The 17061-nt window shown below is 48.0% G+C and overlaps 1 protein-coding gene across 6 annotated transcripts in view; it reads left to right on the forward strand.

The window, feature by feature from the left end:
• Positions 1–17061, forward strand: part of RBFOX2 (RNA binding fox-1 homolog 2) — a 157508-nt gene that overhangs the window by 17698 nt on the left and 122749 nt on the right. For 3 of the 6 annotated variants that reach the window (XM_038172987.2, XM_027450060.3, XM_038172985.2), the window contains exon 2: positions 12685–12735. The exons of 2 other annotated variants lie outside the window; for them this stretch is intronic. In XM_038172987.2, the coding sequence (XP_038028915.1) occupies positions 12685–12735 (51 nt within the window). Of the gene's footprint in view, positions 1–7586; positions 7716–12684; positions 12736–17061 lie in introns of those variants that run through there. One more of the 6 variants, XM_072038057.1, reaches the window with a different exon arrangement.

The raw sequence follows: 17061 nt of genomic DNA on the forward strand, positions 1-17061 counted from the left end.
CTAGTTAGGTTGTACAGCACCAGGGACGTTTTGGCATCTGGAAGAGAAGCTGTGAAGTGTGACCTGAAATCAGACTTTCTGCTGCTGCTTCGGATGAGTGCTTGATGTTGCTCATGATCAGCTCTTCATTAGCATAAAGCCTCTGAGTCTTACAGGGCTGTTAAAGATGCCTGTGTGTGAGACTGAAATGCATGGAGGTCAGGATGGATTCTTCATAAGGAGGCAGCTTGCAGGCAAGGCTCATTTCGTTGCAGTTTCATTACTGGCTTAACCTGGCCCAAGACGATGCTTCTGTCACTGAAAGAGGAGCCCTGCCTTCCCCCTGTCTCCAACCATGTGGACCTACAACCTTCTGCGTCCGCTCTGAGGGATTACGTGGCCTTTAGCGACCACCTTTGTCCATGAAGCTAATCCTTTTCCTTTTTGAGGGATTAGAGACCAGGAGGACGTGCAGGCTGATCTGATCTGCTGTATTCTTCCGTGGCCTGTATCACGCATGCAAGAGATGAAGTGCGGATGCGCGCTTGAGAGCAGGAGGAGAAAAACAGGGCGATCCCTTTTCCTGGCAGCCGTCTCGAGGTTGGCTTAATCTGGCTCTAAAAACCGTGCTCTTAGAAGAAGGTGTTTCATATCACTGTGTAGCTCAAGAGGGCCGAGGCTTAATCTCTTTACACCTGGGCCGAGCAGTTGTTAACCAAGAGCGCAGCAAGAAGGAACGGGTAGAGCTGAATTTACGGGGCTGCAACGAGAGCGCTGACTACAAATGTTGGCTGTGTTTACGAAGAAACCTTGACAAAACAGGACAAAAAAGGCAATGGTGCTTTGGCAGGGTTTAAAACTTCGACTAGCCCTCCTGTCTGCTTCTTGTCGTGGTTCCTTTGGTCTGCTCTGGTTCAGGAGGCTGCTGCGCTGACACTTTTCTCTACCTAATTTAAGATGTTTGCGTGTGGTGGGAGGGCAGCTCCCTTTTTTTGTTTCCTTCACACGGACGTGCTGCATCGGAAGAAATGCGATGCGGTAATTTCGGGAGCTGAGTGTTTTCAGATCTCTGCTGTTCTGCATTTCATCTGTAGACTTGGGGAGGGAGATGGAACTTCTTAATGCAAATAAGCCTCCCGGGACTGCACACGGAAGAGGTTTTTAGACTAAATTGTGAAGGAAACAAGATTTACGTGAATGTGCCGTGATAATCCCTTCCCACGCGTGCACGCTTACGAACCAAGTGGTAATTTCCATTGCATTTACAAGTTGGTAGAATTGCAATGCTGCCGCACTCCTAAAGGCTTTGTAAAAAAAAAAAAAAAAAAAAATTAATGGAGATGGGGTCAGGGAGACCCTGAGGGAAAGGCGGTCAGGGTAATGGGTTATGCTCCTGGTGGGGCTCCCGCATGGGATGTGCCAGGGGCTGTGGTTACTGCTCCAGGAGGCTGGGTTGGTCCAGGGGCATGGGTCTGTGAGGAACTAGTTTGGGTTAGCTCCTCTGCTGGCCAAGCAGCTGGTTTATGGCATTGTCTGGCAGGCAGGGAGCGGATGGGGCTTTGATGCCTTTGTGTGGTGCTCGCAGGAATGCGTGGTGCCGGGGCGTTGAGACCTCTGGGGGGGGGTGCGTGTCTCTTTCCAGTGGCTTTAGGCGATCTGCAGAGGCAGTAGGGTGGAGCTGAGGCTCTGTGAGGAGGCTGCCCGCTGTTTCTGAGGCCTTTCTGGGCTCTAACAGACCTCTAAGCTCTTAAAATGATTGAGGAACCACTGCAGGATTGCGGGGTGCTGCAGGCAAGAGCTGTGTCCGTGTCCTGCCTGGTCAGCAGGCGTAGGCCTCGCAGGGTGCCTGGTGTTTCAGCGCTGCCATGGCCACAAAGGCCTCTGACACCTGCCTTGGCCTTTGCAGGGCTTGATTTATTCCTATGACCTCTTGTTTAATTGCAGTCTTATTTTTGTGGCTGCTGGCTGCGTTTAAACTCGGGTTGTATGATAACGGTATAAGAATATCCAGTGCCTGAGACTGCTGGCAGTCTCTCACTTCATTTTTCCACTAATACATAAGGTTCTTGGCCTTTCGGGCTGGAATATGAGCAGCAGCTTTTCCCTTATAAGCAGGACTCGTGCTCCGATCTGGGCCAAACGTAAGAGTTCGCACCGCTTTCAGACACCTCGCTGGAGAGCTGTGCTCTGGGCAGTAACACGAGCCTAGGAGCGCCTTCAGAGCGGCTCGCCTCGTGTCTGCCTGCAACGAAATGGGAACAACAGCTTACTGTAAATGCCTCGTTTTGTCCCTCTAGCGGGGCCGGGTTTTGTTTTGTTTTTGTTTTTCATCTTCCTTTCTTTGCAGAGCGCTCTCCAAACGTCTGGGACGCGGCCTTCCAGATGAAGGGCAGGTCGTTTTTTCTTCCTTTCTCTTCAAGTTTCGAAACAAAGCATCTGCTGAAACTCCTCTCAGAGGAGGTGTCCTTCTGGGAGGGAAGGAGGCTCGCGGCTTAATGCGCCCTTCCTCCTTATTTTAACCCCTTTCTCCCTCTGACCATTGTCTGCACTGGGACGCTTCCTTCGTCCCTTAAAACAAGGACAAGCTGGGCTGGGGCGTTGGCTCTAGCCTGCCACACTGGGCAACTTGTCCGGGACGGGTGTTTCTGGTGGCCTAGGCAGGATTTCTCTCTTTCGTGTACTTGGCAGAGAGGCATGGCCACAGCTACCATGCTGGCGTCTCAGGGCAGCTGTGTTTAGCTGTGTTAGTGAGCTTTGCAGCAGCAGCGAGGAGGTTTGTATAAAAGAAGCGGATTCCAAGGAGTCCTCGGTTAACGGTTGCGAAAACCTGTTATTTTAAGACTTTTTTTTTATTTTTATGAATTGTCCTCTGATTATAGAGGGCCTTGGCGGGTGGCCACGTCTCGTCCAGCCTGCCTGCGGCCCGTAAAGAGATGGCACTGGGTTAGAGGGTGGATGCGAGGCGAAAAGCACAGCCGTGTTTTCTGTAAGTGCAACGGCGTTGTGGTGTAGCAGGCATCAGTCATGTTACTCCTCGTGTGTAATTGCTTAATTGGGATGTTGAAAGGTTAGCTTTGATTTTGTTTTGATATGTTTCTGCGTTTTTGTAGGCAAGCGTGCGGCGCTTGGGTGTCTAATTAGAGGAAAAAAACCCTGAAAAATGCTGATGTGTGGGAGAGAGGCGAATAAAGGTAAAGGCAAGGAAGGAAGGGTAGGAGCCCTGCGGGCTTCACTTGGTTGTGGAGGTGGCGGCCGCTGCAAGCTGCGTGCAGGGGAGAACCTCTGTAATAAACAAACCCTTCCTGGGTGATCTACTCTGGTCAAATTCAACAATCCTGACCTCTCCTTTTCCCTTTTAAGATACCAGCACATGTCATTTAGGCTACAGACAACATCTTTGTCTCCAGAGCGTGTGCTGAGACACCATGGGACACCTATCGTGAGCAGGGAGAGCTGCTGCGTGTCTCTGGGTTTCCTGCTCCGCCACGGATGCCCTTTTGTTCGCTGCTGTTGCAGGGAGAGGAGCTTTCCAGGAGGGGGATGAAGGGGCCAGGCTTAATGGTCTTAAGAGTGATTTTTTTTTTCCCGATTTTTTTTTTTTTTTTTTTTTTGGAGGGAAGGCCTGGGAGTTGTTTCTCTCTAACTGTTTCCAGATGGTGCTGCTGGAACACAAAGATTACCAGTGTGTTTGGGATGGCGATGACTGAGACCCCCCCACCCCCAGCGCTTCCTGTGCAGCTCCACAATCGTGCAGGCTTAATCAGAACCAGCCGTGGCCGCGGGGCTCGGATGAAGCCCGCCTTTTCTTCACCCTGAGTCCCGCTGCCTGCATCCCCAGGGCTTTTTTTTTAACCCCTCGCCATTCCAGCCCCGGCCCTCCTGGCTTCTGCCCTTCTCCTAGGCTGACCGGTGTCCGCCTAGTACCCGGGAGATGGAGCTGTGATTGCCTGGGCAATCCTAAAGCAATGATGTGTATGGGGAAGGGAAGCCGGTTTGTAAAGCAAACCTGGGAAAATCATTTCTGTAGCTATCTAGGGCAGCTTATGCAATCAGGTCAGGATGTCCAGGGCACAGAAAACTTATCTTGCACCTATTTTGCCTCCAGGACTTTTGATGTACAGCATCATTTTGGCCGAATCGTGTGCTGTTGTGCCACTCTTCTTCGTGCCAATTTCCCTAGAAGTAAGGCAGATTTAATTTTATGCTGCAGCCTCTTCACAGCCAACCAAAAAATTAGTTTCAGCCTTCTCTTCTGAAGGTAATATAACAACTATAATGTATTTCTGCAAAGTAAGAGTAGACTTCTTTCCTTTTAGCCTCTGAGCAACAGCCTCTGGATATCTGCAAAATCAACCAACAAGTTTGTGATCCACTGGCTTCCCTTCTGCATCTGAGATTTGTCTTCTCCCTTGCTCTGTTCACTTCCATATTTTCCATCCTGTGTTTCTGAGAAAGCATAGGCAGTGAAGCTGTCTGCTAAGGCAGAACTTTTTCGTTCTCTTTTCTTGCAAAAGCTTACAGCTGTCGTGTTTGAGCAAGCTGGATTTTCATGCCATGAGCATGTTGCCCTCTAATGAGCGGCTTAGCATGTGTGAAATGCTTCCTCAGCTGCGTGTGGTAATCGTGGCATGCAAAGGTGCCCCCACCGCTGGATTTTAAAGCCTTACTAGGAGCCCTGTTCGGTTCCTGTTGAGTAAGAGTGGAAGGGAAGATGAGCTGCCATTTTAAAATGCTTCTGCCTACTAAATGAAGGAAATCAATATTCTGTGCTATTGACTTCTGTGCATGCAGATTGTCCTTGTATTTGCTGGATCATAGACGTCACGCTGTGCACAGTATTCCCAGGGGCTTTAACTTGTGCTGGATCTATTGTTGCCAGCATAGGTCATGGAGCAGCAGAGGCAGGCTCTATTTCCTTTATGCCCGGAGCAGTACGAAGATGCTGCCTTATGTCATCCAAAGAAGTGTACGCTTTCAACATTCAAATTACTTTAAATTACATTAAATTAATGAAATCTCATCTCTTTGAGAAGGTGAAAACAACCCCTTGGCTGATCTGGAAAATGAAAACCTGGTTGGTGGAAAGCTGATTCTAACCTTCGGAAAGCCGCTTCGATTATTCAAAAAGAAAAAATGAAAAGTCAGAGGAGAATCTGCATTGTTATAAATCTCAGTAATACGCTTCGATTTTAGCTCTTCCATTTCAGCTGTGGAAGTGCTTTCTGTGTATGAAAGTCTCCATTCTGCAGAATTATGGGTGGCTGTATTGTAATGTCATATAGATGCTGTCAGCTTCAAACCTGCATGTGTATTTGTAAACTTCTTGAATACTGCGTTTTTAAGACTCAGAAGTTTAAATGCTGTCTTTATGCGTGGTTTGATCAAACATATTTGTGTGCTTTCAGTTCTGCAGCTTCTGCTCTACCAGCTAATTGCAGTTCCTTAGTATGTGCAGGATTTCTCCAATCAGAAGTGCCCCAAGCTTGGAGTTAAGAAGATAAATATTTTGAATGAGCATGATTAAAAGCATGACTTTAAGAAGCAGAAATCATGGAGCTTTTTTGGGGGTGGGGGAGCGGTGGGGGAGTTAAGCTTTTACTTTTGTTTGGGAGCCTTCTGTAGCTGTAGGATTTGGTAAGGGAAGCTAGGAAGACAGGAGGAAATGCTGTGGTAAAGCAAGGAATAGTAAAGATGTGGTAATGCCTCCTTCTGGCCAGAAAATTGCACCAATTTCGAGTGACTTCACCGTTGCTTTGTTTGACAGGGACGCAACCTCCCCCGAAACTCACCCTGTTTTGTCTTACTGTCTACCTCACAGACTTGCTGGGCTAATTCCTCCAAACTATTCAAATTCTGATCAGGGCAGAAGGCTATTTTTATTAATCTGACATCACCTTCCTTTCTCGTCTCCGCTATGTCACTGGGTAGCAAAACAACCTCGGGCTGGGGCTCTGCCTCGGAGAGCGCGTGTCTCTTGGCGTGCTGCTTCTTAGCCTGCTTCCTGCTCGGGGAGCCCTGGCGGGACCAGGCTCCCTTCTGCTGGCCCTGACTCATGTCCTGCCTGCTGATTATGGCCGAGAAGGGAGCTTGCGAGCCCCACGGCGAGTTATGGGATGCAGGGGATCTCTGGGTGGTTGTACAGTGATCACAGAGGTGGGCTTATAGCTGCTGTACCATGTGGGTCTGCAACAGGGACTGTCTCCTCCTCATGCCTCTGGCCGTGTCCACCGGCTGTCCCCATGGCCATACAGTCAGCCAGGATGAGGAGCAGGTTCAGCTGAAAGCACACAGGCAGAAACCTACATGGTTATTATTTTTTTTCTCTATAATCTGCCTCAGTTGCCTGACCCAGCTCAGCGCTCAGGGAAAGTGAGTGCTTGTACTGGCACAAGGGAACCAAGGGGGGGGAGGTGAGTGGCTGGGGCTGCCTGTTTTTATTTTATTTTATTTTATTTTATTTTCTCTATTTTTCCTGGCTGCGTGTCTCAGCCTACCACCTTCAGCATGGATTGAGCTGTGTCTCGGTGGGAAGTGTGTGGCGAGACGGCCGCCACGCGGGGGAAATGCATGGCCCGCATGGCGCCGCTTCCCAGCCGAGTGCCTGGGGAAGCAGAGGGAAGGCCAAACACCTTTTCAGGCTGTTTTGGCAATCTCGAAAAAAGCCTGGTGAAAAGTGGAAGACCCCAGTGCTGCTCCCCAAGGAAGCCATGGTGTTGTAAGGAGGCAGGAGAGCTGGGCAGCCTCGCTGCCTGCTCTCCCGTCCCACCCTCTCTGGCTCCTCCTGAAAATGCCGTATTTTTAGGAAAAGGGGAAACCTTGCAAGGGGTTTGGCCAGCCAGAGGCTGCTGTCGCCATGGCAACGGGGCCAGAATTCCAGGAAGGAAGAGAGCCCGGATGGGCCTCCGGCCTCCAGGCCCTGGGGACGCAAGGCCGGGCTCCGGGCCCTCGCGGCTGGAGCATGGCGCTGCCAGTCCGTCTGTCCCTCCAGGGTGCCCCGTGATGTCCGTCTGTCCCTAGAGGCACGGCCTCGGTAATTTGGGCGTGGAAAGATGGGGCCATGCCAACCAGCACGAGTTCTCCGAGCGATCACAAGGACGGCACCGCGCAGCCTACTTGGCGGGGTGCCTTTTATCAAAATCTTTTCGCCAGAATCGCTTTGAGCCCCCAAACACGCTCCAGAATAAAAGGGGATGAGCAAGGAGTAAAGTCTAAAGTCCTGTTGCTCGCATCCCCATCAGCACGGGTTGTTGATGTCGGGACGCTAACGAGGAAGTGGATAAATGGAAGTCCTCTGCTGGGTGACGTCTGCCTGGTTGGAGCCCGGCCAAAGCCGAGAACCAAATTTAATTGAAAGTGAAGACAGCTGAAGGGAAGCGTCCCACACTATAGATGCAGTTATTGGAACTGCAGAGTGATTAGCGAGAGCTATATATCAAATTAGGGTAAGTATCAAGGGAGAAGGGTGACATTAAGATCCATTTAAAAACTACTTTAGTTCAGTTTTTTTTCATTAATAATCGGTAGTTCAGACGTAGATGCCGCTTTTCCCATTAATTTTATCCACAGATAATTTGAGGTAGGGAGACGGCGCAAACAAATCGAAGGCAAACTGACTGCATCAGATGCACTTGGGCAAAGAAACAGCGATTTTCTGTTTGCCGATACGCAGCGATCTGTACAAGGAAGGGCCTAATGAAGACATACCTGTTTTCCCAGGAGCCGGTAATAAGGTCAAGGTATTTACAGTTCTACTAGTGCACTGCCACAGGTGAAGTACTAAAATGCCTTTTTAGAGCTCACCCCCCTCAAAGCCCAGATTTGCTGTCTTTTGTGCTGTGTGAGACGTATAGCAAAAAGGACAGTGAAACCACTGAGCTGCGGAGAGCAGTGCTGGGATTTCTGCCTGGCTCACAAGCTTTACTTTTTTTTTCGCAGCTGTCACTTTCAGATTAATAGCTTAGTTGCCAGTTTTTTTTTTTTTTTTTTTGCAGCCTCTTTTTGTAAACATCTTATTCTCGGTGTTCTGGAAAAGTGGCTTCTGTTTGTCTAGCTCAAGTCTCTGATAAATGTGTAGCTTGTGCTATCTCACCACTTCAAAATCCCATTTTGCTTTCAGGAGGAACAAGTAACTTTTTGTCACCTTTATTTCGCTGCTCTGTGTAGCTCTGAGATTTCTGGCTTCCCAGAGCTCTCCCTCTCTGTGTCTGTCCAAGCCACCAGGCTGCTGTGCTGGTGGTAACTCCTGGGGGCAGCCGGAGCAGAGGGGAATGAGCTGTTCTCATCTACTGCTGTCATCGCCCAGACCCTGGGAGGTGGTTGTGAAACTTGAAAAAAATTGCATTAACTTCACTCTGAAGTTTTTCTCAGCGCTGTCATGAAGCCAGGCATCCTGCAAACCCAGCGAAGAGAGATCACTTGGTCTCGTTTCTGAGGCTGTCTTTGCAACCAAGAGGGCTCAGTGCTTCAAGTTGAAGTTGGGATTCAACAGGCATTGATTCTCTGGCTGGAGAAATATGGATGAATTTACTGAGCTAATGGTTCCTAGTAGTGCAATTTTAACCTGCAGGCTTTAGGCTTAGTTTGGCAGTCAAGAAACACTTGCTAATCAGGCTTCTCTGATTGAGTCTAGCAAAATGACTCTGAGATGTAAAATTAATTTGTTCTGGGGTCAAGTTAGGTCAAAGAGAATTATTTCCTCTTTAAGCTAAATTTTAGCTTTATTTTTAAGGAAAGGGTGAGGAGACTTTTAGACCTCTCATTATCCATTCCAGCTATGACATTTCTTCTAGATGATTGACTGTGCTCCGGTCCTCTGTGGCCTTTCATAAGCCAGCAGAACGTGCAGAGCCAGTCATTTCTTACTGCTGTCCTGGCTGATGGAAAACCCCATCTGTTTTCAAGTATTGTTGAGTTCAGTGATTTCTAAAATTTCTTAAGTTGACAGAAAAAAAAAACAGCCGTTGTCCAAAAAACCCCAAACAAACAAAAATAAGAAAAAATAATCAAGTAAAACAAAACCCACCCACAACAAAAGCCAAACCCTAAGAGCATCAAAGCCCGGGTGCTCTGCAGTGCAGGATCATCTCCTTTGCTCTTGAGTGATCTGCAGTTGGCCCTGCTGATCTTATTTGTGACCCAGGGGCTCATGCTTTGTGGCAGACCCTACCATTGCAAATTGGGATTGAATTTGTGCTAACAAGGCTGGGATATTCAAAGTTGGGGAATATTTGGGGTGAAGAGAGCATTTAGGACTTATTGGACCTGACTGAATTGCGACTTTTATTCCTGTTAAATCCCCTTGGACAGCCAGAGACTGTTAGCACAGTACAGCAGCGATGCTCACATGTCCGAGGGAGGTGTGGAAGCGCATGTGAGGTTGTCAGTACGCTTTGAATAAAATCTCAACGTGAGCTGCAGAAATCTGATCTGCTGTATTATCGTCTATTTTTCTCTCCTCGCTCCAAAGCAAATTGCAAGTACCTGAGAAATGCCTTTCAGTGGTAAACAAAGTAATGAAACATCCCGGTGGCAGCTTGATTTGATTTGGCAGGCTAGCGCTGCCTAACTCGATTTCTTTATGAACGTCTGGTTGCATGTTGGTAGCGAAAGAGGAAAGTAATTGCTGGGAGAAGCGGAGTTAGCTGGGGCTTCCCTCTCCCACCAGGCCATTAGGGGAAGGGGGTGTCCCTGCGCGCTTGAGGGCAGGGTATTTATCTGTGATAAATGTTCCCCCCTTCTCTTTTCGCTTCCATTTTGTGAGATGAGGTTTGTGTGCGTGCAGGTGGAGGAGATGCTGCTGTATCCCCCGTCTCTGCTGCCCCAGATCCCCTTTCTCTCTGGACGTGTTGGACTGTCCTGTTCCAGCCGTGAGTTTAACTCCTTCCCTTCTTGCTCCGTTTGGATTGCAACAAAAGCACGCCCCGTATGCCATAAGCATGCAGCAGGCCCCGGATTCACCATTAGTGACCTGTAAAATTGGCAGCGCTGGAGATTATTGGCAGGAGACGGTTTCCCTGGGCGCTCGCTGCCTTCTCTTGGAGAGCGAAGTTCAATTAGAGCAATGATACGCACAGCAGGGATTTCGCAAATAGCTCTGCTTCGTGGCAGCATTGCGGTACGAAAGGCAGAGATATCTTTGGCCCTTGAGTGACCTTACTGCTCCAGCTGCTACCCTCTTCCTAACCTCCACTTTTTCCAAGCTCTTGCTTCATGAAGTAACCTTCTGTCACCCGTCCCTTTACCTTCTATTGAAACAGCGTCCCTCAAACATTTTTAGTTGCAATTTGTGGGTTTTTTGTTCTCCAAAAAGCAAACTGGGGTTTGCCAGCTGTGTTTTCTTTCTTCCACTTATTTTTTTTTTTCTTCTTGTTTCTTTCAGACGTTTCTTTTCTTATGTGCTGTGGGCCATCCATACATCTCTCCAGTCATCTTTCTCTTCCTTCGCACACTCTTGTGATTTGCTTCTACTTATAAAACCATTCTGTTTCTGGGGGTGATTTCTGTGCATCCAGCACCTTTGATTTCAGGAAACCCACAAAGGTTTTGGTTTTGTCCCTTTTCAGCCACTGCTTTGTGGTGACAGGTCCTTTCCTTAGTCCCTGATGTGATGAAGAACATCATCCCCAAAATAACTATTTCTTTTTTCCTTTCTTCATTATTACTTTCCGCTTATGTTCGCCGTCCATATCTTCAGCATCTGCAGTGGTACCTTCTCCATTTATTCCTTATTCACCGTGTGGAAACCTTCCTGGTTTCCAAGGTGTTGTTGAAAGAGATTGCTGCCACACGAGCACGTTTAAGGCACTGACCTTGCACACACGTGTCCAACGTGCCGTTCAAGCCAGACCTGGAATGATCTAGCAGGAGAAGAGAAATAGGAGGTGGACGTTTATTGCACTCATTTAGGTTGGTAAACTGTTGTGTGTGGGAGGAACAGCAATCAAAGTGTTTTCTTACAATGTGTACTTACACTGAGGATGCGGGGGGAGTAATAGCTGTGCATTTCCATCGTGATGTTGCTTGAGTTTTAATTAGGTTCACGGGTAAAACTCAGAAGCTGGGTTACACTCCAGCACCGCAGCTGTCAGTCTCCACTGGCTTCTTCCAGCCTGAGCGTGCTTTCTGCTCTTCTGTATTTGTGGAGTTTCGTGCTTTACCTGCTTGTTGGCTGTCAGTGCTTGAGAAGAATGTACTCGCAGGGTGGTCAGCTTAATTACTGTTAATCCCCCAAACCGGCTGCCAGCACTTGTGCTGTCCTTGAAGCTCTCATCCTGCCTGCGCTACCTGGGCTTAGCGGGAGAGCCTGGAGATGGAGTTTGATGTTTCCTGGCAAGTTTCCGCAGAGAATCCCCTGGGCAGGTCTGAGGTAAAAAAAGAAGAGAGGGGAGGACAAACACGAATTTCAAATAGCATTGCGAGGCCCTATATTGGATTGTTTGCATCTTGCTTTTTAGCAGAAGTTGCACTGCTCGTGTGTAAACTGAAATTATCCCCGCAGTCGTATGCCCTGCAGAAGATTTCTCTCTGGTAGGAGCTGGCCACGTTGAGCTGAATAGCCCAGTGCCAGTAAAAGCAGAACCTTCACTTTTGACCATTTGGGATTGTTTTGCTGTGTTTTGTCAGGGTCTCTCCCTTCTGCAAGAGCTGCCGGAGAAAGCGCAGGGCTGGCTTAGGAGTTCCTCCTTGTCAGCCATAACAAGAGATAGGAACGGACTTAAAAACTGATTGCGGGGGACTGCTGGCCTCCTTTCGTCCTAGCCCTCTGCAGGGAGGTGCTCGTGGGCGAGGAGGGGGTACCAGGGTGGGACTGAAATAAGATTTGTCTGGTTTAGTTTAATCTTTACCCAGGGAGGAGGGTGCATGGGGCACCTGAGTGCCCTCTCCCTGTTTTGAAAAGGAAGCCTTGAAGGGAGAGAAACAGAGAAGAAATTAAGACAAAGAAATAAATAGAAATGAATGTTTAGAAGTTATTAGGAGCTGTGTTATCTTAATCCCCAGTGCACTGCTAAAATAGAGGAGAATCTGGGGATTTTGTGGAGAAATTCCAGAAGTGCTGGAGGTTCACGTGCCCCAAGGAGCAGGGTGACAGGGCTGCCAGGAGCATAGGCTTAGGGTCCCTTCTGGGGTGGAGGAAGAAACTCTAAAGGATTGGATTGCTATCGTGTGAGGTACTGTTCGGGCTTGCCAGGGTAATTGAAGTTACGCTGACTGCTTTTTAAGTTCACGTTAAACTATTAGTCTGGTTTTGAAAAGGGGAAAATTAACACTTTTATGGCTAGTGTTTAGGGAAACATTTTGTCAGGACCAGGCGAGGTGGGCAGCAACTTCTGTAATTTCTTGTTCTATTTTGTTCAGTTTTCACGATGGTAAATGATGTTTGCATGTAAAAAATTCGTCGGAAAATTACAAGAATTATACACAACTGAAATTATAGGGGGTGAGATAGGATTAGTTTATGCTTATTTTATGTCTCTGATTTCTTTTTTTCTTTTCCTTCTGTACAACTTGGCGTACGAAGGTGAAAATAAATCTTAGGTGTATCGGCTTACACGGATGGTAGGAAGTTAGCAGAATGCTTTTTCGTGGCTCTTTCTTCCCCCATTTCATGCAGGTTCTTCTTTTTGGCCGAGTTAAGACAGACCTGTAATTCCTTGCTCTCCATTCCGTGTAACCACTACATTCAATCTTTGTTTTCTTGTCTTGCAGAACGAGCCTCTGACTTCAGGTTATCATGGATACCCAGCACGAGACAATCAAGTAAGAGTCTGATTGCAGTGAATGTGCCTGCGTGTCTCTGTACGCTTAGGGGTGTTTTGTCCGATGGCTTCCTGACCATCTTGTTAAGGAGTGGAAATTCTGTTCTGTTGTGCAATGCTTGTGGAGATCTATATGGTGAGCGGGATGGTTTTTTATGGCCTCCAGCACTATGTGGCAATGTGCCTAGAAAGGGGTTAAAAATGTTCCACATTACCAACGGCTCAGGAGATTCTTTATTCTTAAAAAACTCTTGTAACTTCAAATCCCCGTCCTAAGCTCCCACTATATCTCCTCAGCGTTAATGAATGTAGATGCTCAGTGCCAGTGCATGCTTGGCCCTGTTTTATTGCGGTAATCCGAGTATCTGGGGAGCAAAACAACATTTACTTTTTGTGCGAGCCTGCGTTGCTAGCTTTGCCAGTGCGGTGGGGAACGACGTGCCCCGTTGGGTTGTTCCTAGCGTCTGTGAACTTCTCTTGCCTTCCTTCCAAGTCCTTCAGGGCCCCTGCCCCTTGCTCTTATCCAGGATGTTCTCACTCTACAGCAGTACAAAATTGCACTGCTTGGTGCATTGCATCTGTAAGCATTCTCTCGCGTCCTAACAGAAGACAGAGAAATCCCAGCTGATGGATTTGTGCAAAGGAAGGAGGAGATGCTTTGGAACAAATGAAATTTAATGGATTATGAGATACAACTGTCACACATTAGATCTCCCTTCTTGGAATGGAGGTATTTTTTTCTCCAGTTTTATGCACTGCTCCTGCGAAGCCAAGTATGAGCCAGTGTAAGACGAGATTAATATGCACAGAAAATCAATAATGCGTCACGTTTCAGTAATGAACAAATAGCAAAGCTAAAATCACATTCTCTAATACTCTCAGGTACTCCTGTCTGAAGAAAGGGATTTTCATTCCGTCTTGGTGAGGCCTGTTTTTATGAAGGTGGGGCAGCATACTGCAGCATCAGCAGCTGAAGAGCTTAAGCCTCTGGTGCTTGCAATGTGTGTATGAATTTCTGTATAGGAGGGAGTTGCTCAGAATGTGTATTGGGATATATCAAACTGTTAACCAGCAGAAATAGATAATATGTGATATGTGCTATGGGAGTTGGGTTCCTACTATATCCTGGCTAAGTAAAAAACACAACTTTTGAGAGCCTGGATCCTTAAAGACATCCCTGTCTGCTTTCAGCTTTTCCATTCTGGTAGCACCGTCTGCACCGTATTTTGTGTTTCACTGTTCCCATTTTGGGCTGGTTTGGGGTTGTCTCGGTGTTTCATTCTGATGTCCTGCTTCACAAGTTTCCTCTTTTTCATCCCTTAATAACTCTTCTGATGTGAAAGTCCAGAGCTGCTGTTGCTGACGGGTCACCAGAGCAGCGGCGACGGGCTCGGGAAGCTGTGCTATGGACTGGGCAGCCCCGGGGGGCTCTGGATGGGTGAGCAGGAAGGGATGAACATTAGCCAGTGTGCCGATGTATTTCAGGTGGACCGTAGCTTCACAGAGATGTCCCAGTGGGCAAACAGCAGCAGCAACACGTGGGTGTTTTCATTTTAGCAAAGAGCTGTTTGAAATAAAGAATCAAATCTCTTCTTGGTGACATCTTGATCTGTGGTAAAGGTTTTTTCCTTCCTTCTTGCTTTTGGCCCTGAAATGGATTAAATTCAGGTCTGGTTTTCACTAATGAGGTTTCAAGGCTTTTAGCTAATCTGATTGGGAGCCTCTAACATGATAGCAGTAGAAAAGAGCCCTCTGTTGCTGCAGATGGGCTGGTGTGAGGGAGAGAGCACTGCCTGATGCATCACCTGCTTTTCCGCACTGGGGAGGGAGGAAGGAAGTGGTGTGGGATTGTGTGCAGTAATCCTGACCCTGTAACAAAGTTAATTACGAGATGCAGGAGCAATTGTGTCAGATTTCTCCTTTTCATCAGATTAGGAGATGGATTTGAGTTGGAGAGTGTAAATCTGCGTATCTTGCTCTTTGCCATTGCACTTATTTATTGCAAATCCCTGTACAGTGCTTTTTACCACAATGTTTTCCTTAGCAGAAGTAGCAGAGCAGAGGTTTATTTCCAGGCACCTCATCGTTTGACCACAGCAGTCCCACTAGAAGTTCTCAGGATATAACCCACCCTGCCTTTCACCTTACTTAGCATCCTACTCCTTCATTTATTTGCAAGTCCTTCTCGCTCCTTCCAGCTCTCTTTGCCACTAATTGCTGGCTGCAAACCTTTCACTGTGCTGTTTTTACACCCTCTAGTGGTTAAAGCGTACCCAGATGTTCCAGATTATTGCAGTTTTCTTTCTGCCAGTGGGGATATGGGATTGGTTTGAGTCCTTGCGTTGGCCGTTGGGGAGCGCTTACATCTACAATCCAAAGTTTATCTCGTGTCCTCTCCCAAATATTTAAGTGTTCTGGGCAGCAGCACTGAGGCAAGGGAGATGAGCTCATGTCGAGGCTGTATTTCTCTTCATTTGGTTGTGTGATTGCTTTATGATAACGCACAGCACAGCCCCCCTGTTCCTTGCCCGTGCTGCCAGAGTGCTGTCCTGCTGGGCTTTCTGTGGTGGCAGGGTTCGAGGAGCACGGGTGCTAAATCAGTGTCGTAACCCTTTGCCTAAAACCAGAGTTTTTTTCTGCTGCTGTTAGCGCGGCACTGCTGGGGCTGGTACAGCTGTGTAGGGAGCTGCAGAGCTCTCTGGGGCTCTTCTCAAGGACTCGAGGTTTGCTCTGCGGATCCCTAAAGCCCATGCAGGCACAGCAGGATGCCCCTGCCTTTCTGCAGTGCTAGGGCTGACGGCACAAATGAAGCCCTCCACAAAGGGAGGATACGGGAAGGCTGTTAACCGAGATGAGAAGTGAGGCTTTTGGTGAGGAGAGCTTATTCTCTGGAGGCTTGATCCCTCCGTCGGGCCTGCTAGCAAAATGGTGTTTCTTTTTTTGTAACATGAGCGCCTGCCTGAAATGCACTGAACCAAGACTTCTTTGCTTCATTTCCCGAGCCGTGACAAACAGCTCTGAGATCCTAGGAGTTTGTCTCCGTGTGGAAAATGGCCAGTACAGCTCTTCTGACACAACTTTTATATACAAACTCGTCGAGAATAAATACTCTGGCTCTGGAAAGTTATTCCGTGCTAACCATGCCAGCTTGTTTTATATATAGCCAAGGTCTGTGTCGCATTGCTCTAGTGCTTTTCATGTGTATTAGAAGTGGTATCTAAAATTCATGTGAATTGCTGCTGAATGCTGGCACTTCTGTGGCAGCGTTTGGCAGCTGCACAAAATAAATAACGTTCTCTAACAGGAAACGAAATGAGCAAGAACACCTTGTTCGGCTCCCACTGAAGGGACGAGAGGAGAGGAGAGAGTTTATGCAAGCAGGAGGTAATTGCACACGCCAGAACTGGGTCAGGATGTTAGAGCTGTTACACCTCTCCTGTTCTGGAGAGTGATCCTCAGCTATCATAACAGGTTAGGATGCTGGTTTGAAGCCTCTTTTTAAAGCTTATACTTCCGCGAGTGCCATTCTTAAATTAAACTGGGCCATTGGCTCGGTACTAATGTGGTGGAAATGGCATTACCTGTCACAAATGACACCTCCTTCAGTGTAATTTGGGTGGCTGGTTTGCCACCCAAGCGCTCACCGGGCCTGACCTGTTGTTCTCGTCTCTGTAGATGAGCCTGCAGCCCAGGGTAGCCTGAGTGCCCATGGCAACTGCTGGGAACAGCTTTATCACGAGCCCCTCAGTTTGAGTTCAGGCTTGAGGTGAGATGCTGTTAAATCCTCTCCAATTGTCAGCCTGATCCCCTGGGCTGCTGCTCGCTTGCTGCTTGGGGCTATCTGCTGGAGCATCGCAGGCAAGCTGTGCGCGCTCCCTCCCCGTGGCTGTGGGGCTGCTCTGGGCGAGTTGTGCTTGCAGGCTGTGAGAACAGGAAGCCTCCCCTCTTGCTTTCTTTCTGTTTATTTTCCTTGTGCAGGGAGCTGGGAGAGGAAGCCCAGGGTGGTCTGGGTCTCCTTTGCCTGTCTCCCTCCTCTCCATCACATGGATGAAGCGTGAATTTGGGGATGTTGCCTCGACTTGGTTAGCAGCTTGGAAGTTCAGCATGGATTAGGGTATCCACAAAAACCTCTTGGTTTAGTTCAGTGTTACCATACCAAGCTGCTCTCGCCATGAAGTAGTGACCTTCAGGAAGAAAATGTCTTGGTTACTTCTCTGTTCTTATTTGTACCATGGTTGCACCAGCCAAAATCTCTCCAGTTATAAAGGCTGCGTGTCTCAAGAGTTTAAACCTTTAAGTAGTATTCCTGAAAAGCATTTGGGTTTTT

The sequence above is a fragment of the Anas platyrhynchos genome, chromosome 1 (assembly GCF_047663525.1).
Source record: "Anas platyrhynchos isolate ZD024472 breed Pekin duck chromosome 1, IASCAAS_PekinDuck_T2T, whole genome shotgun sequence".
Classification (NCBI taxonomy): Eukaryota; Metazoa; Chordata; class Aves; order Anseriformes; family Anatidae; genus Anas; species Anas platyrhynchos.